The 27,514-nt window shown below is 42.6% G+C and overlaps 1 protein-coding gene across 1 annotated transcript; it reads right to left on the reverse strand.

The window, feature by feature from the left end:
• Positions 1-26,005, reverse strand: LOC108635515 (rhox homeobox family member 2-like). Its single transcript, XM_018045627.1, has 4 exons — positions 25,900-26,005; positions 25,345-25,735; positions 3,747-3,792; positions 1-503 (listed from the first exon to the last, which is right to left on the reverse strand). Exons 1-4 carry the CDS (start codon positions 26,003-26,005, stop codon positions 159-161), a joined length of 888 nt encoding a protein of 295 aa, XP_017901116.1. The 3' UTR covers positions 1-158.
• Positions 26,006-27,514: the final 1,509 nt, after the last annotated feature.

A 27,514-nucleotide genomic window follows, 5' to 3' on the forward strand; every position in this document is an offset into this window, starting at 1 on the left:
CCTAAAATAGTGGGTCAATGACTCGGCACATATATGTAACACACTTGGCAAGCACTTGGAAGGCCTTGTATGCTTGATGGTGAGGTATCAGAACTTCAATCTGGCTCAAAGGCACTTTCGACAAAGCTGTCACAGAGACCATTCAAGAGGAAACAGGGCTACAGAAAGGCCACCACTGGGAGGGGACCAGGCAAGGCCATGTGAGGGCAGCTGGAGCGAATGGAGGGTGGAAGAATCCAGGGCAGAGGAAGCAGAAACAGCGGGGGTAAGGGCAGCATGAGCATCAGGGGCAGCCTGGGGGGCATGGGCGGCAAGGGCATCAGCTCCAGGGGTATCGGCTCCAGAAGGACCCAGACCCAAATCGGCTCCTGAATGAGGATGGTGTTGCAGGGTCCACCCCAGTTGCTGACCACATGGTGGGCCAGGAGCAGAGGCGGTGCATCTCTGAACCTCAGTGTTCTCTGATATTTCCTCCACTTGGCCCTTCTTTGCTTAAACCACACCTCCAATCAGAGAGAAACGGGGGCTGGGTTAGTACATGGACCAGTTAATGTCAGACAGGAAAAAACGGGAGCAGGGAAATCTTGGTGATTTGAAGATGGGAAACTACACCAGGAGAAGAAGCTATTTCCTTCTGGTTAAAATTTTTTAGGACATTTACTTAAAGGCCATCTCCTCAGCACCCCCAACCCCATCCCCAGCAAGTGAGCCTGGCTCTGGACTGGCTTATCACCTTGTCTCTCCTCCCACCTATTACTATTCCTGCCACTAACCCCACTCACTGGGCAGGTGCACCTTCATGATGGGGGAAGTTGAGCACATGATAAAGTGGGTGCCTTTTAAAATCATACTGAGAGGAATGGAACCCATTTTGAATGACCCATCTTTGGTGCACAGTAAGTAATCAATAGACACGGGCTGGATTTGTAAATAAAAACTGTCCTCAGGGACCGCTGGAATGGTTATAGAGACGGAGCTGGTGTTGCCAGTGAGGTTTGGTCGTGGGGGCCCAGGGACTCTGTGGCTCATCTGCTGACAACAATGGAGTTGAAGCCCTGGACACTGCCTTAGTACTAGACTGCAGATCAAGAGGTTTAGACTGCTGCTGCTGCTGCTGCTGCTGCTGCTGCTGCTGCTGCTGCTTAGTAGCTTCAGTCCTATCCGACTCTGGGCGACCCTATGGACTGCAGCCTGCCAGGCTCCTCTGTCCATGGAACAAACTCGGCCCAAATTGACTAACATTCTTAAAGTCTTGGCCAGCCAAGAGATGGCGGGGAGGACGCAACCACTGTTGTCTTTCTCAGCTCTGCACTCTCCACCCTGCCCCACCCTCCAAATTTGCCCAGGCTCATGACCCAGTCAGCTCCCTCTGCTCTGGGTGCAGCTGCAGGACCTTGGACCAGAGTCTCTGGTGCCCAGCATAGCCCTGCTCTCTAGACGCTGCCACTCAACCAGGAGAGCCTCATTGTCCCCTCATGATTAAGGCAAGAGCATGCAACCTGCATATTAGGAAGAGAATTGACAAACACGTGGGTCAGGATTCACAAAATGGCTCCTTCCGAAATACGAGCCAACTTTAAACAACTGAAAGAAAAACCTGTGCTGTGGGTGCCACTGCTCCCTCAGCATCTCAGTTATTGGAATTACATCATATTTAACATTTTTGGATGTTTTCACTCTGCAAATTTTACATGAAACCAAAGGCCCCTCTCTATCACCTCATTTTTCCTCTCCCATCTTAGTATCTGGGCCCTTCTGATGCATGAATATATAGTCTTAAGGAGCCACATTAATAGAGCTCATTTTGGAGCGGGGGATAGAGTGTACCAAGGATCAAATCTGCATAAAGATAAGCAAAATGCAAAACTGGCTAACTGAAGTACTGTCGGCTACTACTTCCATAATCCCAGTACTGCTTTGATAGAGTAACTCTTGCTGTATGTGAAAACAAGGGGAGGTGTCCATTAAATATTTATTTGGGAAATTCGTGCCATAGAATTTGGAAATAGATGGGAACATTCTCTCTTTTCCCTTATTTGTTTCATGTGCCTTCAGAACTCCACTAAGAGACCACTATGTAAACCCAAGAGAAGCATGTCACCAAAACTTCAGGTTTTCTTTCCCAGTGAGTTTGCTTTGCCTTCATGAGAGAGCAGAGGCCCGGACCTCCCAAGCCCTGGCCAGACCTGACTGTGACCCCAGCCCCTGGCCTTAGGCTCCCAGCCTTGCTTTCCAGACCCCCCACCCCCACCCCCACCAGGTCTGCAGCCCGCATCCGTCACTGCCCTCACACAGGGGCTCTGCAGCAAAGCAAATAATAAAACCTTCCTGATTTTTCTTCCTTCCTTTCTTAATTTTCTACTTTAAAAAAAATATTCCCTTGATACAACTTACTCTGTTCTAAGCACAAATATTCAGTTTCTGTGCCTGGAGGTACCAAGTAGTCATTACCATCTAAGTAAATGGGCAAGTACTTCAAATTAACACAAGTAATGTTAACACAAATTAACACAAGTCCATGGCTGAGAGCCATGGACCATGGACCATCAGAGAGAAATTCTTCAAAACCAATCCCTAAAAATAGTATGAAAAGGGCAGAAAAAAATCCTTAGACATTAGAAATTGCTCAAAATAATATTCACTCATACATCTGGTAGTTTCATAATGTTGCATATATGCAGTATCTCCAATAAATATATTAATAGTGTCCAATTTTCTCAAACTCACCTTTCTAGGTCAGTGGAAATTTACTCAACTTTTTAAAATATATATATTTAGACAAATTCCTAAGGGTTGCAAACCTTTCCTTCATCATAATGCACAACTTACTATGTTAGGAATGTTTTCAGGCTGCACTTCAAACAATTTCAGAAAATTAAAATTTACAGCTGAAACTCTACACTGTTGTGAGTGTGAGTATGTGTGTGTTCAGTTGTGTCTGACTCTGTGACCCCACAGAGCCTGCCAAGCTCCTCTTTCCATGGTATTTTCCAGGCAGGAATACTGAAGCAGGTTGCCATTTCCTACTCCAGGAGGTCTTCCTAAAATAGGGATGGACCCCACATTTCTTGTGTCTCCTGCGTTGCTCTACCAAACACACAAAAACAACAGCAGAAGGATCGGGCACTTGGAATTTTAAATTATCCCCCACCCCATCAGTCTCAGCTAAACTAAACGTACATTTGTTCCTCATATGTTGCATCCTGAGGTGAATTATTCCCTTATCCAAATGCCTGAATACTTGAAAATTCACTCCTTGCAGAAAGAGCTGATGCCTGGCTTAAATATTTTAAATAATTTAGTATACTTGGACCCCCTTGTGTGCTTAGTCGCTCAGTCATGTCCGACTCTTTGTGACCCCATGGACTGTAGCCCGCCAGGCTCCTCTGTCCATGGGGATTCATTCCAGGCAAGAATACTGGAGTGAGTTGCCACTCAAGGGGTGGACCCTCTTATAACCCAGCTATCTGGTGTATTAATTTGAATAATTGCCAAGTCAGACTCAGTCCCAATGTGAGTCCACAGAAAATTGCCCCTTAAAGGATATCAGTGTTAGAAGGAGTTTACTTTACTGAAGAGGTATATATTCTGGCCCCAAAGTCCCAGAAGTTCCAATCTTACTTCCCAAACATAGTGAAGGCTACAAAAACAAACCAATGTGAGAATGTCCAGGACAAAGTATCCAGTTCCTGAAGTGGGTTTTAGAATGGCTGTTACGCCAAAGTGCTTTTTTCCAGTTTACTCACCTGCATTCTATCTTCAGTCACTCCCATGTGTCTTGCAAGCTCCTGTCTGAGGGGGAATAATTACAAATATTCAGCATTTGACATTATGCATGAAATGAAATATACGTTTACATTTCTCACTATTTAAAATATTTACTCAGAGAGTAGCCAAGATAACAGCGTAAGAAAACTCTGAGCTTACATCCTCCCTTGGGCACACCAAAATTACAACTATATATAGAGAGGCTATTGATGAGAATGACCTGAAAGATGAGCAGACAAGATCTTCCACAACTACAGATATAAAGAAGGATACACGATAAGACGGACAGGTAGGGTGGAGAAGGGGTATAGTCAAGACTCACACTCACAGGTCGGCAACCCATATGTGCTGGGTTTAGTCACTCAGCTGTGTCCCACTCTTTGGGATGCCATGGACTGTAGCCCACCAGGCTTCTCTGTCCATGGCGATTCTCCAGGCAAGAAAACTGGAGTGGATTGCCAAGCCCTCCTCTAGGGGATCTTCCCAACCCAGGAGTCAAACCCAGGTCTTCTGCATTGCAGGCAGATTCTTAATCATCTGAGCCACCAAGCAACCGATATACAGGAGGATAATTATAATTGAAGAGATTCACCACAAGAAGCAAGGGGTCTGAGCACACTAGATTTCCTAGCCTGGGGTTCTGAGCTGGGAAGATAAGCTCGCAGAATATTCGGCTTTGAAGGCCAGCAGGGCTTCCTTTCAGGAGACCCAGGAGCTGTGAGAAATTGAGACTCCACTCTGAAAGGTTGAACCCAAAATCTCACATGCTCTGGGACCGAGGGCAGAAGCAGTGATTTGAAAGGAGCCTCGGTCAGACCTACCTGTTGATCTGGGGAATCTCCTGAAGAGGCAGGAAACAACTACAGCTCACCCTGGGGACACAGATGCTGGCAGCACCCATTTTAAGGTGCTCGTTGGACCATGAAGACTCTGCTGCTGGCAAGGGCCATTTTGAAATCCTCCCTCTAGATTATTAGTACTGTGACCCAGCCCTCCCACCAGTCTATTGGCATTAATCCTGGTGCACCCCAAACCAACCAGATAGCCAGGCAGGGACACAGACTCACTCACCAACAAGTCATTTGCCATAGGAGCTTTTAAGTCCCCAGTCACCCAAGAACCACACTTGCCCACCAGAGGTCCCAGGACCCAGCCCCAAATACCAGTGGGCCAGCAGCCTATGCACTAGGCAATGTCTGGTAACCAACAGACCAGGGGTTCACCCATGGTAGTCAGCACACCACAACAGAAGGGCTCATGCAGCCCATATAGAAAGCACTCCTGGAGCATACAGCTCTGATGACCAGAGGAAGTGACACAGTGTATTTAATGTGATCAAAGGGGAAAAACCTACAACAAAGAATACTCTACCTGGAAAAGCTATCAGTCAGAGTTGAAGAAGAGATACTTTTAGAGACAAGCAAAAGCTAAGTATTCAACACCACAAAACATGCTTTACAAGAAATGTTAAAGGAACTTCTCTAAGCAAAAAAGAAAAGGCTATTAACACAAAAAAGAAAAGAATAGAAAGTAAAGTTATAAGCTTTTACACAGCAAAGGAAGCCATAAAGAAAATGAAAGTCCACAAGTTTATGAAACAGAAGAAAGTATTTGCGAATGATGCAATCGACATGAGCTTAATTTTCAAAATATGCAAACAGTTCATACAACTCAATAACGACAAAAAACAACCCAATCAAAAAATGAGAAGACCTAAATTGACATTTCTCCAGAAGACATGTGTGCATGTGTGGGCACACATGTGCTCTATCGTGTCTGACTCATTGTGAATGCACGGGACTGTAGCCTGTCAGGCTTCTCTGTGCATGGAATTTCCAAGACAAGAATCCATGGGGTCACAAAGAGTTGGACACAAATGTGCACATACACACACATGTCTTCTTTGGAGAAATCTCTGTTTTGGTCTTCTGCCCATTTTTTGATTGGGTTGGGTTTTTGTTGCTGTTGTTATTAAGTTGTATGAGCTATTTCTGTATTTTGGAAATTAAGCCCAGACATTTCTTCAAAGAAGACATATAGATGGCCATCAGGCACATGAAAAGATTCTCAACACTGCTCATCCCACATGTGGGCATATACCTAGAAAAGAGCAAAATTCTAATTAGAAAAGATACACATACACCAATGTTCACAGTGGCACTGTTTACAATAGCTAAAACATGGAAGCACTCTAAGTGTTCATCAACAGATGAATGGATAAAGATGTGGTATGTATGTGGGTGCACCTGGATAGTATTAGGCAAAGTGAATTAATTCCAACAACGACAAACATTATAAGATATCACTTACATGCAGAATCATAAAACAGTACAAATGAACTTTTTTACAAAACAGAAACAGATTCACAGAGGTAGAAAACAAATTTATGGTTGCTGAGGAGGGGGAATAAGTTGGGAGTATGGGATTAACAGATGCACACTACCATATATAAATAGATAAACAACAGGATTTACTATATAGCACAGGGAAGGTTATTCAATATCTTATAATAAACTGTAATGGAAAAGAATTTGAAAAAGAATACATATACATATGTATATCTAAGTATAACCAAATACACTATCTATATAAACCTCATGGTAACCACAAACCAAAAATCTATAACAGACACACATACAACAAAAGAAAAAGGAATCCAAACATAACACTAAAGAAAGCCATCAAACCACAAAGGAAGAGAGCAAAGAAGAAGAAAAAAACAAAAAGAAAAGAATTAACAAAATGGCAGTAACTATATACCTACCAATAATTACCTGAAATATAAATGGAATAAATGCTTCAATTAAAAGACACAGAGTGGCTGACTGGACACACAAACAAATCCCACATACATGCTGCTTACAGGAGTCTCCCTTCAGATCTAGATACTCAGACAAAAAGTGAGAGGATGGAAAAAGGTATCCCATGCAAATGTAAATCAAAAGAAAGCTGGGGTAGCAACACTTGTATCAGATAAATTAGTCTTTCAAACAGAGACCATAACAAGAGACAGACATTACATAATGAACATAGAATCAACTCAAGATGTAACAACTGTAAATATATAGGCGCCCAACATAAGAGCACCTAAAATATATACAGTACATACTAACAAACATAAAGGACAAACTGACAGCAAACATGATATTCAGGACTTTGACACCCCCACTTACATCAACGGACAGATCATCCAGACAGAAAATCAATAAGGAAACACTGACCTCAAATGACATATTAGACTTAATGGACTAATAGAGCATCCCATCCAAAAGCAGCAAAATACACGTTGACATTTTAGGAATGTCGACATTTTAGGAATCAGTAAACTAAGGTGGACTGGAATAGGTGAATTTAGCTTGGATGACCATTATATCTACTACTGTGGGCAGGAATCCCTTAAAAGAAATGGAGTAGCCATCATAGTCAACAAAGGAGTCCGAAATGAAGTACGTGGATGAAATCTCTGAAAGGACAGAATGATCTCTGTTCATTTCCAAGGCAAACCATTCAATATCACAGTAATCCAAGTCTATGCCCTGACCAGTAATGCAGAAGAAGCTGAAGTTGAACGGTTCTATGAAGACCTACAAGACCTTCTAGAACTAACACCAAAAAAAAAAAAAAAAAAAAAAAGGTGTCCTTTTCATTATAGGGGACTGGAATGCAAAAGTAGAAAGTCAAGAGATACCTGGAATAACAGGCAAATTTGGCCCTGGAGTACAAAATGAAGCAGGACAAAGGCTAACAGAGTTTTGCCAAGAGAATGCACTGGTCATAGCAAACACCCTCTTCAAACAACACAAGAGATGACTCTACACACGGACATCACCAGATGGTCAATACCAAAATCAGACCAATTATATTCTTTGCAGCCAAAGACAGAGGAGTTCTATACAGTCAGCAAAAACAAGACTAGGAGCTGACTGTGGCACAGACCATAAACTCCTTATTGGCAAATTCAGACTTACATTGAAGAAAGTAGGGAAAAGCACTACACCATTCAGATATGACCTAAATTAAATTCCTTATGATTATACAGTGGAAGTGACAAATAGATTCAAGGGATTAGATCTGATAGAGTGCCTGAAGAACTATGGATGGAGGTTCGTGACATTGTACAGGAGGCAGGGATCAAGACCATCCCCAAGGCAAAAAAATGAAAAAGGCAAAATGGTTGTGTAAGAAGGCCTTAGAAACAGCTATGAAAAGAAGAGAAGCAAAAGACAAAGGAGAAAAGGAAAGATATACCCATTTGAATGCAGAGTTCCAAAGAATAGCAAGGAGAGATAAGAAAGACTTCTTCAGCAATCAATGCAAAGAAATAGAGAAACACAATAGAATAGGAAAGACTACAACTCTCTTCAAGAAAATTAGAGGGGGAGGTCCTAAGATGGCAGAGGAATAGGACGGGAAGACCACTTTTTCCCCTACAAATTCATCGAAAGAACATTTGAGCGCCGAGCAAATTCCACAGAACAACTTCTGAATGCTGGCAGAGGACATCAGGCACCCAGAAAAGCAGCCCCTTGTCTTCGAAAGGAGGTAGGACAAAATATAAAAGATAAAAAGAGAGACAAAAGAGGTAGGGACAGAGATCCGTCCGGGGAAGGGAGTCTTAAAAAAGAGAGAAGTTTCCAAACACCAGGAAATACTCTCTCCAGTGGGTTTGTGGGGAGCCTTGGAATCTCAGAGGGCAAAATAACAGGGAGAAAAAATAAATTAATTAATGAAAACCCACAGATTATGTGCCCAACAGCAATTCCCAGCGGTGTGACAGCCCAGAGGCTGGCTCACACGCCTCACCACCAAGCAGGGGGGGGACAGGGAGGAGTGGGCGGCATTGCTTAGGATAAGGACTGGGCCTGAATGCCCTGAAGGTAATCTGAGGGACCTAGCTTGAGATAGCAACCCAGACTGTGGGATAGCTATCCCGCAATCCCGCAAAAAGCCCTAACCACCACCAGGCACGCTCACAGAACAAAGGACTGAGCAGAGCTAGCCGGCTGTGGACCAGCCCATCCCCCACCCAAGACAGGCAGGCGAGGGCAGCCAGAGCTGGAAGGGGGCAATCACAGCCCCAGAGAGCCGTCCTATACCAAACTGCAAGCAGACATCGTTGCTAACCAAGACTTTTTGGGATTCTGGACGGTCGACATCTGCCAGGAGGGTCGCAGCCAGAGATCAGCTTCCCAGAAGAGAGAAGGCGTGCCCGTTGTACACCCAGAAAACTGAGTGGCTGGGACAAGGGAGGCAATAAGTCACAGCCTTCAACTGGGGACAACTACGCGTGCCAAGGACCTGGTCACCTGAGCTGCTCAGACCTGGGACGGGTGCAAAACTCAGGCCCAATCAAGTCTGCACCTTTGTGGAGTACCCAAGAACCTGAACCTGAGCAGCTTAGACCTGGGAAGTGCATGCAAACCACGGCCTGCATCAGACAGTTCCTGGCAAAAAAAAAAAGCAACCTAGAGTCTGAGCAGTGTAGACTGGGAAAGCACATACACCATGAGAAGAGCAAACCCAGTGTGGCTGAATCACTGTGAACACACGCCAGTAATATTTGTTTGCAGGGCCTCCCCAAAGCACGACTGAACAAGCAAGCCTAAAAAAAAAAGTGACCACCACAGCACCCCTTGTGTCAGGGCGGAAATTAGACACTGGAGAGACCAGCAAACAGAAGAAGCTAACATAAACAGAGGGAACCGCTTTGGAAGTGGCAGGTGCAATAGATTAAAACCCTGTAGTTAGCACTGACTACATAGGAAGGGGCCTATAGACAGTGAGAAGTAAAAGCCGGACCAAGGAACTATCTGAAAATGAACTGATCCCACACTGTCCACAACAGCTCCAGGGAAAGTCTTAGATATATTTTTACTATTATCATTTTTTTTACCAAAAATTTTTTGTTTTAATTTTATTATTTTATTTTTTGTGACTTTTAAGTCCCCATTACTCCTTTAATTTCCATTTTTATAACCTACTATCACTTTGCAAAAAAAAAAGAAAGACCCTACTTTGAAAGCAAATTTCATATATATATATTTTATAATTTCTGTGACTTTGTGTTTTTCTTTTGTTTTTTTTTTGTTTCGTTTTTGTTTTTTAATATTGTATTTTTGAGAATCTAACCTCTAATCAAGATTTTTAATCCTTGCTTTTTGGTATCTGTTATCAACTTTGTACCCTTAAGAACCCAATCTTCAGTACCCATTTTTCCTTGGGAGTGAGATCACTGGCCTGATTGCTCTCTCCCCCTCTGGACTCTCCTTTTTCTCCACCAGGTTGCCTCTATCTTCTGCCTCCCCCTTTTCTTCTCTACCCAACTAGGTGAATCTCCTTGTGTGTTCCCGGCTGTGGAGAACACTTAAGGAACTGATTACTGGCTGGATCTGTCTCTCTCCTTTTGATTCCCCCTTTTATCCTCCTGGCCACCTCTGTCTCCTTCCTCTCTCTTCTCTTCTCTGTGTAACTCCATGAACGTCTCTGAGGGATCCAGACTGTGGAGAGCACATGGGGAAGTGATTACTGGCTAGCTTGCTCTCTCCCCTTTTGATTCCCCCTCTTCTCATCCTGGTCACCTCTATCTCCCTCCTCCTTCTCTTCTCCATGTAACTTTGTGTACCTCTCCAGGTGTCCCTCACAGTGGAAAAACACTTCATCATTAACCTAGATATTTTATCATCGGTGCTGTATAGATGGAGAAGTCTTCAGGCTACTGTAAGAATAAGACTGAAAACCAGAGGCAGTAACTTTAAGTCCAAATCCTGAGAACACCAGAGAACTCCTGAATCCAGGGAACATTAATCAATAGGAGCTCATCAAACGCTACCATACCTACACTGAAACCAAGCACCACTCAAGGGCCAACAAGCTCCACAGCAAGACATACCACGCAAATTCTCCAACAACACAGGAACATAGCCCTGAGCCTCAATATACAGGTTGCCCAAAGTCACACCAAACACATTGACATCTCAAAACTCATTACTGGACACTTCACTGCACTCCACAGAGAAGAAATCCAGCTCCACCCATCAGAACACCAACACAAGCTTCCCTAACCAGGAAACCTTGACAAGCCACCCGTCCACCCCACCCACAGTGAGGAACCTCCACAATAAAGAGGAACCACAAACTGCCAGAATACAAAAAGGCCACCCCAAACACAGCAGTATAAACAAGAAGAAAAGACAGAGAAATACCCAGCAGGAAAAGGAACAGGATAAATGCACACCAAACCAAGCAAAAGAGGAAGAAATAGGGAATCTACCTGATAAAGAATTCTGAATAATAATAGCGAAAATGATCCAAAATCTTGAAAACAAATTGGAGTTACAGATAAATACCCTGGAGACAAGGATTGAGACGATGCAAGAAAGGTTTAACAAGGACCTAGAAGAAATAAAAAAGAGTCAATATATAATGAATAATGCAATAAATGAGATCTAAAACGCTCTGGAGGGAACCAAGGTAGAATAATGGAGGCAGAAGATATGATAAGTGAGGTAGAAGATACAATGGTAGAAATAAATGAAACAGAGGAAAAGAGAAACATGAATTAAAAGAAATGAGGACAACCTCTGAGACCTCTGGGACAATGTTAAATGCCCCAATATTCGATCATAGGAGTCCCAGAAGAAGACAGAAAGAAAAACCATGAGAAAATACTTGAAGAGATAATAGTTGACAATGTCCCTAAAATGGGGAAGGAAATTATCACCCAAGTCCAAGAAACCCAGTGGGTCCCGAACAGGATAAACCCAAGGCAAAACACCCCAAGACACATATTAATCAAATTAACAAAGATCAAACACAAAGAACAAATACTAAAAGCAGCAAGGGAAAAACAACAAATAACACACAAGGAGATTCCCATAAGGATAACAGCTGATCTTTCAATAGAAACTCTTCAGGCCAGGAGGGAAGGGCAGGACATACTTAAAGTAATGAAAGAAAATAACCTACAGCCCAGATTACTGTACCCAGCAAGGGTCTCATTCAAATATGAAGGATAAATCAAAAGCTTTACAGATAAGCAAAGCTGAGAGAATTCAGCACCACCAAACCAGCTCTCCAACAAATGCTAAGAAAGGATCTTCTCTAGACAAGAAACACCAAAAGGGTGATAAACTCGAGCCCAAAACAATAAAGTAAATGGCAACAGGATCATACTTATCCGTAATTACTTTAAACGTCAATGAGTTGAATGCCCAAACCAAAAGACAAAGACTGGCTGAATGGGTACAAAAACAAGACTGCTATATATGTTGTCTACAGGAGACCCACCTCAAAACAGGGGACACATATAGACTGAAAGTGAAGGGCTAGAAAAAGATATCCCATGCAAATAGAGACCAAAAGAAAGCAGGAGTAGCAATACTCATATCAGATAAAATAGACTTTAAAACAAAGGCTGTGAAAAAAGACAAAGAAGGACACTACATAATGATCACAGGATCAATCCAAGAAGAAGATATAACAATTATAAATATATATGCACCCAACATAGGAGCACCACAATATGTAAGGCAAATGCTAACAAGTATGAAAGGGGAAATTAACACTAACATAATAATAGTGGGAGACTTTAATACCCCAATCACATCTATGGACAGATCAACTAAACAGGAAATTAACAAGGAAACACAAACTTTAAATGATACAATAGACCAGTTAGACCTAATTGATATCTATAGGACATTGCACCCCAAAACAATGAATTTCACCTTTTTATCAAGTGCTCACAGAACCTTCTACAGGATAGAGCACATCCTGGGCCATAAATCTAGCCTTGGTAAATTCAAAAAACTTTAAATCACTCCAAGCTTCTTTTCTGACCATAATGCAGTAAGATTAGATCTCAATTACAGGAGAAAAACTATTAAAAATTCCAACATATGGAAGCTGAACAACACGTTGCTGAATAACCAACAAATCACAGAAGAAATCAAAAAAGAAAGCAAAATATGCATAGAAATGAATGAAAATGAAAACACAACAACCCAAAACCTGTGGGACACTGTAAAAGTAGTGCTAGGGCAAAAGTTCATAGCAGTACAGGCATACCTCAAGAAACAAGAAAAAAGGCAAATAAATAACCTAACTCTACACCTAAAGCAACTAGAAACGGAAGAAATGAAGAACCCCAAGGTTGGTAGAAGGAAAGAAATCTTTAAAATGAGGGCAGAAATAAATGCAAAAGAAACAAAAGAGACCATAGCAAAAATCAACAAAGCCAAAAGCTGGTTCTTTGAAAGGATAAATAAAATTGACAAACCATTAGCCAGACTCATCAAGAAGCAAAGGGAGAAAAATCAAATCAATAAACTTAGAAATGAAAATGGAGAGATCACAACAGACAACACAGAAATACAAAGGATCATAAGAGACTGCTATCAGCAATTATATGCCAAGAAAATGGACAACTTGAAAGAAATGGACAAATTCTTAGAAAAGTTCAACTTTCCAAAACCGAACCAGGGAGAAATAGAAAATCTTAACAGACCCATCACAAGCACGGAAATTGAAACTGTAATCAGAAATCTTGCAGCAAACAAAAGCCCAGGTCCAAATGGCTTCACAGCTGAATTCTATTAAAAATTTAGAGAAGAGCTAACACCTATCCTACTCAAACTCTTCCAGAAAACTGCAGAAGAAGGTACACTTCCAAACTCATTCTATGAGGCCACCATCATCCTAATACCAAAACCTGACAAAGATGCCACAAAAAAACAAAACTACAGGCCAATATCACTGATGAACATAGATGCAAAAATCCTTAACAAAATTCTAGCAATCAGAATCCAACAACACATTGAAAAGATCATACACCATGACAAAGTGGGCTTTATCCCAGGGATGCAAGGATTCTTCAATATCTGCAAATCAATCCATGTAATACACCACATTAACAAATTGAAAAATAAAAGCCATATGATTATCTCAATAGATGCAGAGAAGGCCTTTGACAAAATTCAACACCCATTTATGATAAAAACTCTCCAGAAAGCAGGAATAGAAGGAACATACCTCAACATAATAAAAGCTATATATGACAAACCCACAGCAAACATTATCCTCAATGGTGAAAAATTGAAAGCATTTCCCCTAAAGTCGGAACAAGACTAGGGTGCCCACTTTCACCACTACTATTCAACATACTTTTGGAAATTTTGGCTACAGCAATCAGAGCAGAAAAAGAAATAATAATAAAAGGAATCCAAATTGGAAAAGAAGAAGTAAAACTCTCACTGTTTGCAGATGACATGATCCTCTACATAGAAAACCCTGAAGACTCCACCAGAAAATTACTAGAGCTAATCAATGAATATAGTAACGTTGCAGGATATAAAATCAACACACAGAAATCCCTTGCATTCCTATACACTAATAATGAGAAAATAGAAAGAGAAATTAAGGAAACAATTCCATTCACCATTGCAACGAAAAGAATAAAATACTTAGGAATATATCTACCTAAAGAAACTAAAGACCTATATATAGAAAACTATAACACTGGTGAAAGAAAAGAGGACACTAACAGATGGAGAAATATACCATATTCATAATTTCACAATTTATATGGAAATACAAAAAACCTCGAATAGCCAAAGCAATCTTGAGAAATAAGAATGGAACTGGAGGAATCAACCTGCCTGACTTCAGGCTCTACTACAAAGCCATAGTCATCAAGACAGTATGGTACTGGCACAAAGACAGAAATATAGATCAATGGAACAAAATCGAAAGACCAGAGATAAATCTATGCACATATGGACACCTTATCTTTGACAAAGGAGGCAAGAATATACAATGGATTAAGGACAATCTCTTTAACAAGTGTTGCTGGGAAAACTGGTCAACTACTTGTAAAACAATGAAACTAGAACACTTTCTAACACCATACACAAAAATAAACTCAAAATCGATTAAAGATCTAAATGTAGAACCAAAAACTATAAAACTCCTAGAGGAGAACATAGGCAAAACACTCTCCAACATAAATCACAGCAGGATCCCCTATGACCCACCTCCCAGAATATTGGAAATAAAAGCAAAAGTAAACAAATGGACCTAATTAAAATTAAAAGCTTCTGCACAACAAAGGAAATTATAAGCAAGGTGAAAAGACAGCCTTCAGAATGGGAGAAAATAATAGCAAATGAAGCAACTGATAAAGAACTAATCTCAAAAATAAACAAGCAACTTCGGCAGCTCAATTCTAGAAAAATAAACGACCCAATCAAAAACTGGGCCAAAGAACTAAATCGACATGTCTCCAAAGAAGACATACAGATGGCTAACAAACACATGAAAAGATGCTCAACATCACTCATTATCAGAGAAATGCAAATCAAAACCACAATGAGGTACCATTTAACGCCAGTCTGAATGGCTGCGATCCAAAAGTCTACAAGCAATAAATGCTGGAGAGGGTGTGGAGAAAAGGGAACCCTCCTACACTGTTGGTGGGAATGCAAACTAGTACAGCCACTATGGAGAACAGTGTGGAGATTCCTTAAAAAACTGGAAATAGAACTGCCTTATGACCCAGCAATCCTACTGCTGGGCATACACACTGAGGAAACCAGAATTGAAAGAGACACGTGTACCCCAATGTTCATCGCAGCACTGTTTATAATAGCCAGGACATGGAAGCAACCTAGATATCCATCAGCAGATGAATGGATAAGAAAGCTGTGGTACATATACACAATGGAGTATTACTCAGTCGTTATAAAGAATTCATTTGAATCAGTTCTGATGAGATGGATGAAACTGGAGCCAATTATACAGAGTGAAGTAAGCCAGAAAGAAAAACACCAATACAGTATACTAACACATATATATGGAATTTAGGAAGATGGCAATGACGACCCTGTATGCAAGACAGGAAAAAGGACACAGATGTGTATAACGGACTTTTGGACTCAGAGGGAGAGGGAGAGGGTGGGATGATTTTGGAGAATGGCATTGAAAGATGTATAATGTCATGTAAGAAATGAATCGCCAGTCTAGGTTCGATGCAGGATACAGGATGCTTGAGGCTGGTGCACTGGGATGACCCAGAGAGATGGTATGGAAAGGGAGGTGGGACGGGGGTTCAGGATGGGGAACTCATGTACACCCGTGTTGGATTCATGTTGATGTATGGCAAAACCAATACAATATTGTAAAGTAAAGTAAAATAAAAATAAATAAATAAATAAAAATTTAAAAAACATGTCATGGGGATGTAATATACAGCACAGGAATTGTAGTTAATATTATTGTATTACTCTGTATGGTGGCACAGGATAACTAAACTTATTGTTGTAATCACTGCACAATGTATACAAATGATGAATCATGAGTTTTATACTTAAAACCAGTATAATGTTGTATGTCAACTATATATCAATAACATTACAAATAAAAATAACAAAATAAAAAAAATTAGAGATACCAAGAGAACATTTCATGCAAAGATGGGCACAATAAAGGACAGAAATGGTAGGGACCTAACAGAAGCAGAAGATATTAAGAGGTGGCAAGAATACACAAAAGAACTAAACAAAAACTTTCTTAATGACCCAGATGAAGATGATGGTGTGATCACTCACCTCGAGCCAGATATCCTGGAATGTGAAGTCAAGTGGGACTTAGGAAGCATCACTACAAAGCTAGTGGAGGTGACGGAATTCCAGTGGAGCTATTTCAAATCCTGAAAGATGATGCTGTGAAAGTGCTGCACTCAATGTGCCAGCACATTTGGAAAACTCAGCAGTGGCCACAGGACTGGAAAAGGTCAGTTTTCATTCCAATCCCAAGGAAAGGCAATGCCAAAGAATGCTCAAACTATGGCACAATTGCACTCATCTCACATGCTAGTAAAGTAATGCTCAAAATTCTCCAAGCCAGGCCTCAATAGTACAGGAACCATGAACTTCCAACCAGAGATCAAATAGCCAACATCCGCTGAATCATCAAAAAAGCAAGAGAGTTCCAGATAAACATCTATTTCTGCTTTAATGACTGTGCCAAAGCCTTTCACTGTGTGGATCACAATAAACTGTGGAAAATTGTTAGAGAGATGGGAATACCAAACCACCTGACCTGCTTCCTGAGAAATCTGTATGCAGGTCAGGAAGCAACAGTTAGAACTGGACATGGAACAACAGACTGGTTCCAAATAGGAAAAGGAGAATGTCAAGGCTGTATATTGTCACCCTGTTTATTTAACTTATATGCAGAGTACATCATGAGAAACACTGGGCTGGATGAAGCACAAGCTTGAATCAAGATTGCCAGGAGAAATATCAATAACCTCAAATATGCAGATGACACCACCCTTATGGCAGAAAGTGAAGAACAACTAAAGAGCCTCTTGATGACAGTGAAAGAGGAGAGTGAAAACGTTGGCTTAAAACTCAATATTCAGAAAATTAAGATCATGGCAACAAACGAAAATGAAAACACAATAATCTAAAATCTATGGGATGCACTAAAAGCAGTTTTCAGAGGGAGGTTAGTAATTCAAGCTTTCCTCAGGAAATAAGAAAAATCTCACATAAGCAACCTAACCGCACACCTAAAGGAACTAGAAAAAGGAGAACTAACAAAACCCAAAGTTAGTACAAGGGAGAAATCATAAAGATCAGAGAAGAAATAAATGAAATATATTTTTATATAAAATAGCAATGCAAATGAGTTGATTCTTTGGAAAAGTAAATAAAATTAATAAATCTTTAGCCCGACTCAAGAAAAAGAAGGTCCAAATCGATAAAATCAGAAATGAAAAAGAAGTTACAATCAACACCACAGAAATACAAAGGATCATAAGAGACTACTATGAGCAATTAATTAGACATCAGTAAAGTGGATAACCTAGAAGAAATGAACAAATTCCTAGAAATGTATAGTCTACCAAGACTGAAGCAAGAAGAAATAGAAAACTTGAACAGATCAACTACTAGTAATGAAACTGAATTGGAAAATTTTAAAGGATGTATTTATTTTACAGCAGCAGGAATATAGCCAATATCTTATAATAACTTTAAATGAAGAATAATCTATAAAAATTTTCAGTCAGTATGTTGCACATCTGAAACCAATAGTGAAATCAACTACACCTCAATAAAACAGACATCACTAATCACAAGGGAAACGCAAACCAAAACTACAACGAGATATCACCTGACACATGTCAGAATGGCTATTATCAAAAAGACTACAAATAACAAATGTTGGTAAGCTTGTGGAGAAAAGAGAACACTTGCACACTGTTGGTGGGAATGTAAATTGGTGCAGCCACTGTAAAAACAGTATGGAGGTTTCTCAAAAATTAAAAACAGAACTACCGTATGACCCAGAAATTTCAATCCTGGGTATACATCTAAAAAAAAAAGAAAAACTAACCCCAAAAGATACATGCACCCCAATGTTCATACCAGCATTACTCACAACAGCCAAGATATGGTAGAAACACAAGTGTCCATCAACACAGGAATGGATAAAGAAGATATGGTATATACATACAACAGAATACTACTCAACATTAAAAAGAATGAAATTTTGCCATCTGCAACAACATGGATGGACTTGGAGGGTATGATGCTCAGTGAAATAAATAAGTAGGACAAAGAAAGGCAGATAGTGTATGATACCACTTATATGTGGAATCTAAAAATGAAAACAAACTATTGAATATAACAAAAAAAGAAGTCTCACAGATATAGAGAATAAACTAGTGGTTACCAATGAGTAGAGACAGGAGAGAGGGACAAGACAGGGGTAGTGGATTAATAAGTACAAACTACTATGTATAAAATAAATAAGCTACAAGGATACATTGTACAGCACAGGGAATATAGCCAATATTTCATAAGAACTAGACTGGAGTACAACCTTTAAAAATTGTGAATCATTATGTTGTACACCTAAAACTTATGTAATATTGTATATCAACTATTCCTCAAATGTTTAAAAAAGATAACTTTAAAGTCTCCACCAAAAATCTATTAGAACTAATAAATGAATTCAGTAGTTTCAGGATTCAAGATTAATATATAGAAATGTGTTGCTTTTCTATACACTTAATAATAAGCTATCAGAGAAAGCAAGAAAACAATCCCACTTAAAACAGCATTCAGTTTAGTTCACTTCAGTCACTTAGTCATGTCTGACTCTTTGTGACCCCATGAATTGCAGCACACCAGGCCTCCCTGTCCATCACCAACTCCCGGAGTTCACTCAGACTCACATCCATCGAGTCCGTGATGCCATCCAGCCATCTCATCCTCTGTCGTCCCCTTCTCCTCCTGCCCCTAATCCCTCCCAGCATCAGTCTTTTCCAATGAGTCAACTCTTCCATGAAGTGGCCAAAGTACTGGAGTTTCAGCTTTAGCATCAGTCCTTCCAAAGAACACGCAGGACTGATCTCCTTCAGAATGGACTGATTGGATCTCCTTACAGTCCAAGGGACTCTCAAGAGTCTTCGCCAACACCACAGTTCAAAAGCATCAATTCTTTGGCGCTCAGCTTTCTTCACAGTCCAACTCTCACATCCATACATGACCACTGGAAGAACCATAGCCTTGACTAGATGGACCTTTGTTGGCAAAGTAATGTCTCTGCTTTTGAATATGCTATCTAGGTTGGTCATAACTTTCCTTCCAACAAGTAAGCGTCTTTTAATTTCATGGCTGCAGTCACCATCGGCAGTGATTTTGGAGCCCCCCAAAATAAAGCCTGACACTGTTTCCACTGTTTCCCCATCTATTTCCCATGAAGTGATGGGACTGGATGCCATGATCTTCGTTTTCTGAATGTTGAGCTTTAAGCCAACTTTTTCACTCTCCACTTTTACTTTCATCGAGAGGCTTTTTAGTTCCTCTTCACTTTCTGCCATGAGGGTGGTGTCACCTGCATATCTGAGGTTATTGATATTTCTCCCAGCAATCTTGATTCCAGCTGGTGCTTCTTCCAGCCCAGTGTTTCTCATGATGTACTCTGCATATAAGTTAAATAAGCAGGGTGACAATATACAGCCTTGACGTACTCATTTTCCAGCCATGGGGTGTAGCAAAACAACAACAAAAACAATCACAATATGGTACTGGCATTAAAAACAGACACATAGATCACTAGAACAGACTAGAAAGTCCAGAAATAAACCCAAGTACTTATCGTCAATTAATCTATGACAAAGCAGGTAAGAATATACAACAGGGAAAACAGTCTCTTTAATAAGTGGTGCCAGGTATATGGATGTGAGAGTTGGACTGTGAAGAAAGCTGAGCACTGAAGAATTGATGCTTTTGAACTGTGGTGTTGGAGAAGACTCTTGAGAGTCCCTTGGCCTGCAAGGAGATCCAACTCCCGGAGTTCACTCAGACTCACTCATTCTAAAGGAGATCAGTCCTGGGTGTTCTTTGGAAAGAATGATGCTAAAGCTGAAACTCCAGTACTTTGGCCACCTCATGAGAAGAGTTGACTCATTGGAGAAGACTCTGATGCTGGGAGGGATTGGGGGCAGGAGGAAAAGGGGACGACAGAAGATGAGATGGCTGGATGGCATCACCAACTCGATGGACATGAGTTTGAGTGAACTCTGGGAGTTGGTGATGGACAGGGAGGCCTGGCGTGCTGCAATTCATGGGGTCCCAAAGAGTCGGACACAACTGAGCAACTGAACTGACTGGCTGACTGAGGAATACTGGACAGCTGCATGTCAAAGAAATTAGAACATTTTCTCACAGAACATTAAAAAACAAGCTCAAAATAGATTAATGACCTAAATGTAAGACTGCTAAGTCGCTTCAGTCATGTCTGACTTTGCGAAACCCCATAGACAGCAGCCCACAAGGCACCCCCGTCCCTGGGATTCTTCAGGTAGGAACACTGGAGTGGGTTGCCACTTCTTTCTCCAATGCATGAAAGTGAAAAGTGAAAGTGAAGTCGCTCAGTCATGTCCGACTCTTAGCGACCCCATGGACCGCAGCCTACTAGGCTCCTCTGTCCATGGGATCTTCCAGGAAAGAGTACTGGAGTGGGGTGCCATTGCCTTCTTTATAAGGCACTATAAGACTAGATACTATAAAACTCCTAGAGGAAAACATAGGCAGAACATTCTTTGACATGAATCACAGCAATACTTTTTGGGATCTGTCTCCTAAGACCAAAAAAAAAAAAGGCAAAAACAAACAAATGAGACCTAATTAAACTTAAAAGCTTTTGCACAGCAAAGTGAAAGTCAAAGTGAAGTCGTGTCTGACTCTTTGTGACCCAGTGAAAGTGAAAGTGAAGTCGTGTCCTACTCTTTGTGACCCGTGGACTGTAGCCCACCAAGCTCCTCCACCCATGGGATTCTCCAGGCAAGAATACTGGAGTGGGTTGCCATTTCCTTCTCCAGGGGATCTTGCCGACCCAGGGATTGAACCCAGGTCTCCCACATTGCAGGCAGATGCTTTAACCTCGGCTCCACCAGGGAAGCCTTTAAATACAAGAATACAGTCTCTCAGAAAACCTCCTATAGAGACACAGAACTTCAGATCTAAGTACTAACATCAAAGATTTCAAGGGAGGAAAGGAAGCCAGGTTCAAAGAAGAAGGGGAAGGAGGTGGGAGAGGGGGGCAAAAAGGGTGGCCTTACAGACATCTCCTGCCACCTACAGATACCCAGGCGTTATGGGACTTTTCCCTGGGCCTACAGAGAAGGGAGGACTGGAACTCGGCCCTACCAGAAATCAGACCAGACCAGAACCAGAATTCAAGTTCTCTGCCAAGAGGAGGTGATCAGTCTCCAATCCTCAGCTCAGGCTGAGGGCCCTTCGACCAGATTCCTGCATCCAGGACCGGGGGACTAGAAAAACAGGGAAGGATAGGAAGGGTTAAGGAGAGGAAAGAGAGAGGGAAGGGGAGAGAGGTCAATAAAGTCTCCTGTTCCTTACTGGTCGGGGCACTCTGGCCAGTTGTCCGTGTCAGGAGGAGACCAGGGACAAAAGGGTCCCAGTTGCGGCTGCTGGGTCTGGTCCATTGGCAGGCAAGCTGGCCCCTGAGTACCCCGAGTGGTCAGGATGTCAGTCTCAGCGAAGAAGAGTCCCCACCAGAGTCGCCATTTGTTGGAGGAAGGTGGACCCCTTCCAGGGCCCGAAACTGGGGCTCTTGTCTAACACTCGGAAATGAATTGTCCGAGGAGACACATGTGCTGACAAAGCAAGAGATTTTATTGGGAAAGGGCACCCGGGTGGAAAGCAGTAGGGTAAGGAAACCCAGGAAAAGGAAACCATATACAAAACAAAAGGACAACCTACTGGATGGGAGAAAATTTTTGCAAAGGATATTACTGACAAGGAGTTAATATCCAACATTTATAAAAACAGGTTGGGCTTTCCTCATAACTCAGATGGTAAAGAATCCGCCTGCAATGCAGGCGACCCTGGTTCTATTCCTGGGTTGGGAAGATCTGCTGGAGAAGGGATAGGCTACCCATTTCAGTATTCTTGGGCTTCCCTTGTGTGGCTCAGCTGGTAAAGAATCCACCTGCAATGCAGAAGACCTGAGTTCAAGCCCTGGATTGGGAAGATCCCCTGTAAGAAGGCAAAGGCTACCCACTCTAGTATTCTGGCCTGGAGAATTCCATGAACTGTATAGCCCATGGGGTCACAGAGTCGGACACGACTGAGTGACTTTCACTCCACTTCATACAACTCAGTATCAAAAAACAAAAAACCTAATGCAAAAATGGGCAGAAGACCTGAATAGACATTTTGCCAAAGAAGATACACAGATGGCCAACAGGCATATGAAAAAAAAAAAAAAAACTCAACACTGTTAATTGTCAGAGAAATGCAAATCAAAAGCATAATGAGATCACCTCACACCTGTCAAATGGCTATCACCAAAAGGATAACAAATGTTGGCAAGGATGTGGAGAAAAGGGAATCCTACACTGTGGGAATGTAAACTGGTGCAGCCACTATGGAAAACAGTATGGAGGTTTCTCAAAAAAACTAAAAATAGAACTATCATATGATCCAGCAATTCCACTCTTGGGTTAATATCAAAGAAAATGAAAACAGTAATTCAAAATGATATTTGCACCTCAATGTTCACAGCAGCATTATTTACAACAGCCAAAATATGAAAGCAACCTAAGTGCCCAGTAACAGATACATGGATAAAGAAGATGTGGCATATATATAAAATGGAATACTTCTCAGTCATAAAAATAAATGAAATTATGCTATTTAATAACAATGTGGATGGACCTAGAGAGTATTATGTTTAGTGAAATAAGTCAGACACAGAAAGACAAACACTGTATGATTTCACTTACATGTGGAATCTAGTAAATGAAAAAAATGAACAAATGTAACTAAACAGAGACAAAATTATATATACAGAGGGAAAAAAACAGGTGGTTGAAAGGAGGGGTTGGGGGAGGAGAGAAATAGGTGAAGGAGATTGAGGTAAAAACTTCCAGTTGCAAAATAAATGAATAACTGGTATGAAATGTACAATGTGGGGAATACAGTCAATAATTATATAATATCTTTTACGGTGACAGACTCACGGTGATCATTTTTAAATGTACAGAAATAATTAATCACTATGTTGTATAACAGGAACTAACATATTGTTGTAGGTCAATTATACTTCAAAAGGAAACAAACTAAAAAAAAGAGATTAGATTGGTGGATACCAGAGGGAGTCAGGTGGGGGAACTGTGTGAAGGCAGTCAAAAGGTATAAATGAGATATAGGCAGTTCTAGACACCCAAATCGGAGAAGACAATGGCCTCCCACTCCAGTACTCTTGCCTGGAAAATCCCATGGACAGAGGAGCCTGGTGGGCTGCAGTCCATGGGGTCGCTCGCTAGGAGTCGGGCACGACTGAGCGACTTCCCTTTCACTTTTCACTTTCATGCATTGGAGAAGGAAATGGCAACCCACTCCAGTGTTCTTGCTTGGAGAATCCCAGGGATGGAGGAGCCTGGTGGACTGCCATCTATGGGGTTGCACAGAGTCGGACACAACTGATGCAACTTAGCAGCAGCAGACACCCAAACCAAGGGGCAAACCAAGAGTTTGACACTTGAGAAAGGGAGAAATTGGGGCTGATTCTTAGAATTATCACACAGCAAAAGCCAACCGAACTTGGAGCAATCAAACTGAACAGAAAATACTGAGCCAAAGTTGATGCTATTTACCATCCTTTCTCATTAAATCATCTACCACCATGGAGGTTTCCATGATATGGTTTGCCTACAGCCTCTCCAATTAGTCCTTCTCTGTCTCTTGCAAACTTCTGTCACCCTTTCTGTATTCCCTAGCTCAGTGAGTATACCATCGCCATTCAGTCAGGCAAATCAGAAATTCAGATATTTTTCTTAATCATTTCCTTTTACTCCTATGTCCAAATTACCACGAATTGCTATCAATTTTACCTTCTAAATACCTCTCTAATCTGTTCACTTCTATCCATTACCACTACCTGGACCAACACACCATCACCCCTGGCCTTGCCTACTAAACAGCCTCCTTGGATCAAATCTCAGCCACATCCCAGCTGTGTGGATCTTGGGCAGGTCTCTTCACGTCTCTGGGCTTCAGTTTTTTAACAGGTGAAGCGCGGATAAAAAACAGTAGCTACCACATTTACATAAGGTTGTGAAGATTCAATGACAATCTGTAGAAAACCCTTTAGGACAAGTGCTTAACACAGTAAGTGAAACATAAATGATAGCTTTTAAAATTTTATCTGCATTCACAGACACTCAGCAATCCATTCATTCCTGTAGCTTGCTTTAGGGACAATTCTACCTCAGGCACAAACTTTAAGGGTAACTAAAAATTCAGTAATTAAGATAAAGGATGTTTTAATGTAGTATTCCCTGGTGGCTCAGAGGGTAAAGCGTCTGCCTGCAATGCAGGAGACCTGGGTTCAATCCCTAAGTCAGGAAGATCCCCTGGAAAAGGAAATGGCAACCCACTCCAGTACTCTTGCCTGGAAAATCCCATGAACGGAGAAGCCTGGTAGACTACAGTTGATGGGATCGCAAAGAGTCGGACACGACTGAGCGACTTCACTTTCACTTTTCTTTAAACGTAGGATATGGGCTTCCCTGGTGGCTCAGCTGGTGAAGCATCCTCTTGCAATGCGGGAGACGTGGGTTCGATCCCTGGGTTAGGAAGATCCCCTGGAGAAGGGAACTGCTACCCACTCCAGTATTCTGGCCTGGAGAATTCCATGGACTGTATAGAAGAGTCTGACACGACTGAGCGACTTTCACTTTCACGTTAAATGTAGTATTTACATTAATGCAAATATAATCCATGAATAAATGATGACCAATATTTTAAATCAAAGTAGAATCCAATCGCGCACGTACTCCACCATGCCTCAGGCGACTCATTTGTTAACTGTGGGCCGACAGCTTCCCGACGTGACTTATTCAGACTCCCCACCGTAATACTGACTCATTCCCACCGGGCAGAGCCCCCGCCCCCGCCCCAGGCCCTGGGGTTTTCAACTCAGGAGCTGAGGACAGGGACGCGCTCGCCTCAGCCAGCGCCCCCAGAGCTGCCCGCTTACCGCAAGGCGACGCTGAGATACTGAGTGCGGTGGAAAACTCCCTCCAGCTCCCGCAGCTGCTCCAGCGTGAAGGTGTGCCGGGAGACTCGGTGGCGCCTGTCTGCCGCCTTCCGAACCTCGACTGCGGCTCCCAGGCGCTGCTCCTCCCCGCCCTTCTCTCCGCCTTCGCCGCCGCCCGCGCCCGCCTCAGCCTCTACCTCAGCCTTGGCCTCGTGGCTTTCCCCATCCGGGGGACTCGCAGCTCCCGCGCCCACATCGCCGCCTTCCTTTTCTTCTCCTTCTTCATATCGCGCCTCTTTCCCCTCCGCGGCTGCTCCCTGCTCAGGTTCGGACTGAGCCTTCGGCTCCTCTCCTCTCTCTCGAGGAAGCCAGAGCCTCGCGGGCTCGGCTTCTGCAAGAGAAGAAACCAAAAGCCAAAGATCAGGCCGTCGAGCAAGCCCGCTGAGGAAGAGGCAGGAACCCGCTGCGTCTGAGGAGGAAGCCTCCCGCTCGACCCTCCCTAGGGAAATTCGTTTCCAGGTACCCTCTGAACCGAGCGCCCAGCCTGCCACTGACCATGAGCTTCTTCCCAATTCTCCTTGACCCACAGCCTGAGGAAGCCCGCAGCGATCGCGTCGGTGTTGGCATCGGCATTGTGGCCACGCTGCGGCTGAGGCTTCATGTTCCGACCGCTGTCCAGGAGGCTGTGCCTTCAGCGGAGGCTGTCCTGGATCTCCCGAGACCCCAGCTCTGGACTCAGGGCTAGAAGCGGCGGCCTGCGATCTGGCACCGTTAGGGCTACTCTGGTGGCGGGTCACGACTAGAGTCTGGATACACGCTCTCTGGGGGTTTATCATCAGCTGCTGGGGGTTGGGTCAGCTGAGGTGCGCATGCGGCGGGAGCTTGGCTGTCCTGGGGGCCGGGGCGGGGTGGGCAAGAGGTGCGGGGGGCGGCGCAGGGACTCCAGGTGCGCACCACGTGGGGCGCTGGTAGGGAGCGTGAGAGCAAAATTCAGGCCTCCAAGTTGCAACTTAGTGACCAAGTACTGCACACTAGCTCCAGCGTCTTCCCAGACCAAGGGCCTGTGCCTGATTTGTGGACGGGAAGAGAGGGCCCTCACCCTAGCTCCGTAGACCTTGGAGAAACGTTTGGGGACTATCTCCTGGCCCAGCCCGCCATATCCAGCAGCCAGTACTAAGTAAGGAGAAGCAATCAAACTAATACGTTCACCCCTTGGTGTCGCCGGGGATTGGTTCCCGGACCCGCAGGGGATACAAAAATCTGTGGATGCTCAAGTTCCAAAGTGGGCCTTCCACATCTATGGAAGTGAAACCCACAGATATGGAGGGCCGTCTGTTTATAGGAAAAAAAAAAAAAGCCCGTGTATAAGAGGACCAGCTAGGCCTTTGCTTGCTCTGAGTTTTTGCAGTGAGGCTGAAGTCCCAGTCTGCCACATTCCAGCAGGAGTACAGGGTTGGGTTTTCTGAGCAGGCGGGGTGCTCAGATGCACAATGAAAACAACAAAACCCAGCCCACCCCCTTAAGAAAGGCCTTTAGCCTATTTTAGTAACAAATCCACATCAAATTGCAAGTGTAGAAACCTGCACAGTGTTTAGAACACTCAAGAATGTTTATGGGTACAGAGAGAGCCCTTTCCTTTTGTTTTTGCCTTTGTTGCAACTATGTATTGTGCTACATCTTTATAAACAGGTCTTATTGCTTCTGGCTGTAGACTGGCTAAATTACCTGCTTTCTTGCAGCTGCCTCCCCCACCCCCTCATCTGGCCTCATCATGCTTTCTAGAAACCTTCCTGAGCCCTTGCTGAGGAATAAATAAATTTTATTTATTGTCAAATGAGAGAGCCAGGCCAGATCACAGGCTCTATGATTTTTCCTTGAAGAAGTGTTTTATGGATGCCCCAAGACTTGTTGATATCCTAAATACTGAAAATAACTTCTAACAATGGGCTCTATACTTGACAGTTTACTTATCTTGTGTTATATTACACAACCATTTTTGTCCACCCCATTTGAGATCAGAAACCAAATCATTTTTGTAGGCTTCTAAATGTATCATGGGCTTCCCTGGTGGCTCAGAGGTTAAAGCGTCTGCCAGCAATGTGGGAGACCTAGCTTCAGTCCCTGGGTCGGGAAGATCCCCTGGAGAAGGAAATGGCAACACACTCCAGTA

Source organism: Capra hircus, unplaced genomic scaffold, assembly GCF_001704415.2.
Source record: "Capra hircus breed San Clemente unplaced genomic scaffold, ASM170441v1, whole genome shotgun sequence".
NCBI classification, from domain to species: domain Eukaryota; kingdom Metazoa; phylum Chordata; class Mammalia; order Artiodactyla; family Bovidae; genus Capra; species Capra hircus.

Bases quoted from the DNA above. Each gene is read 5' to 3' on its own strand.
- LOC108635515 (XM_018045627.1), bottom strand. From the start codon at position 26,005: ATGAAGCCTCAGCCGCAGCGTGGCCACAATGCCGATGCCAACACCGAC. The intron at 25,736-25,899 runs GTCAGTGGCAGG...CTTCTCTTGCAG, and splicing joins GAATTGGGAAGAAGCTCATG to AAGCCGAGCCCGCGAGGCTC. The intron at 504-3,746 runs GTGAGTAAACTG...CTCTGATTGGAG, and splicing joins TGACTGAAGATAGAATGCAG to GTGTGGTTTAAGCAAAGAAG.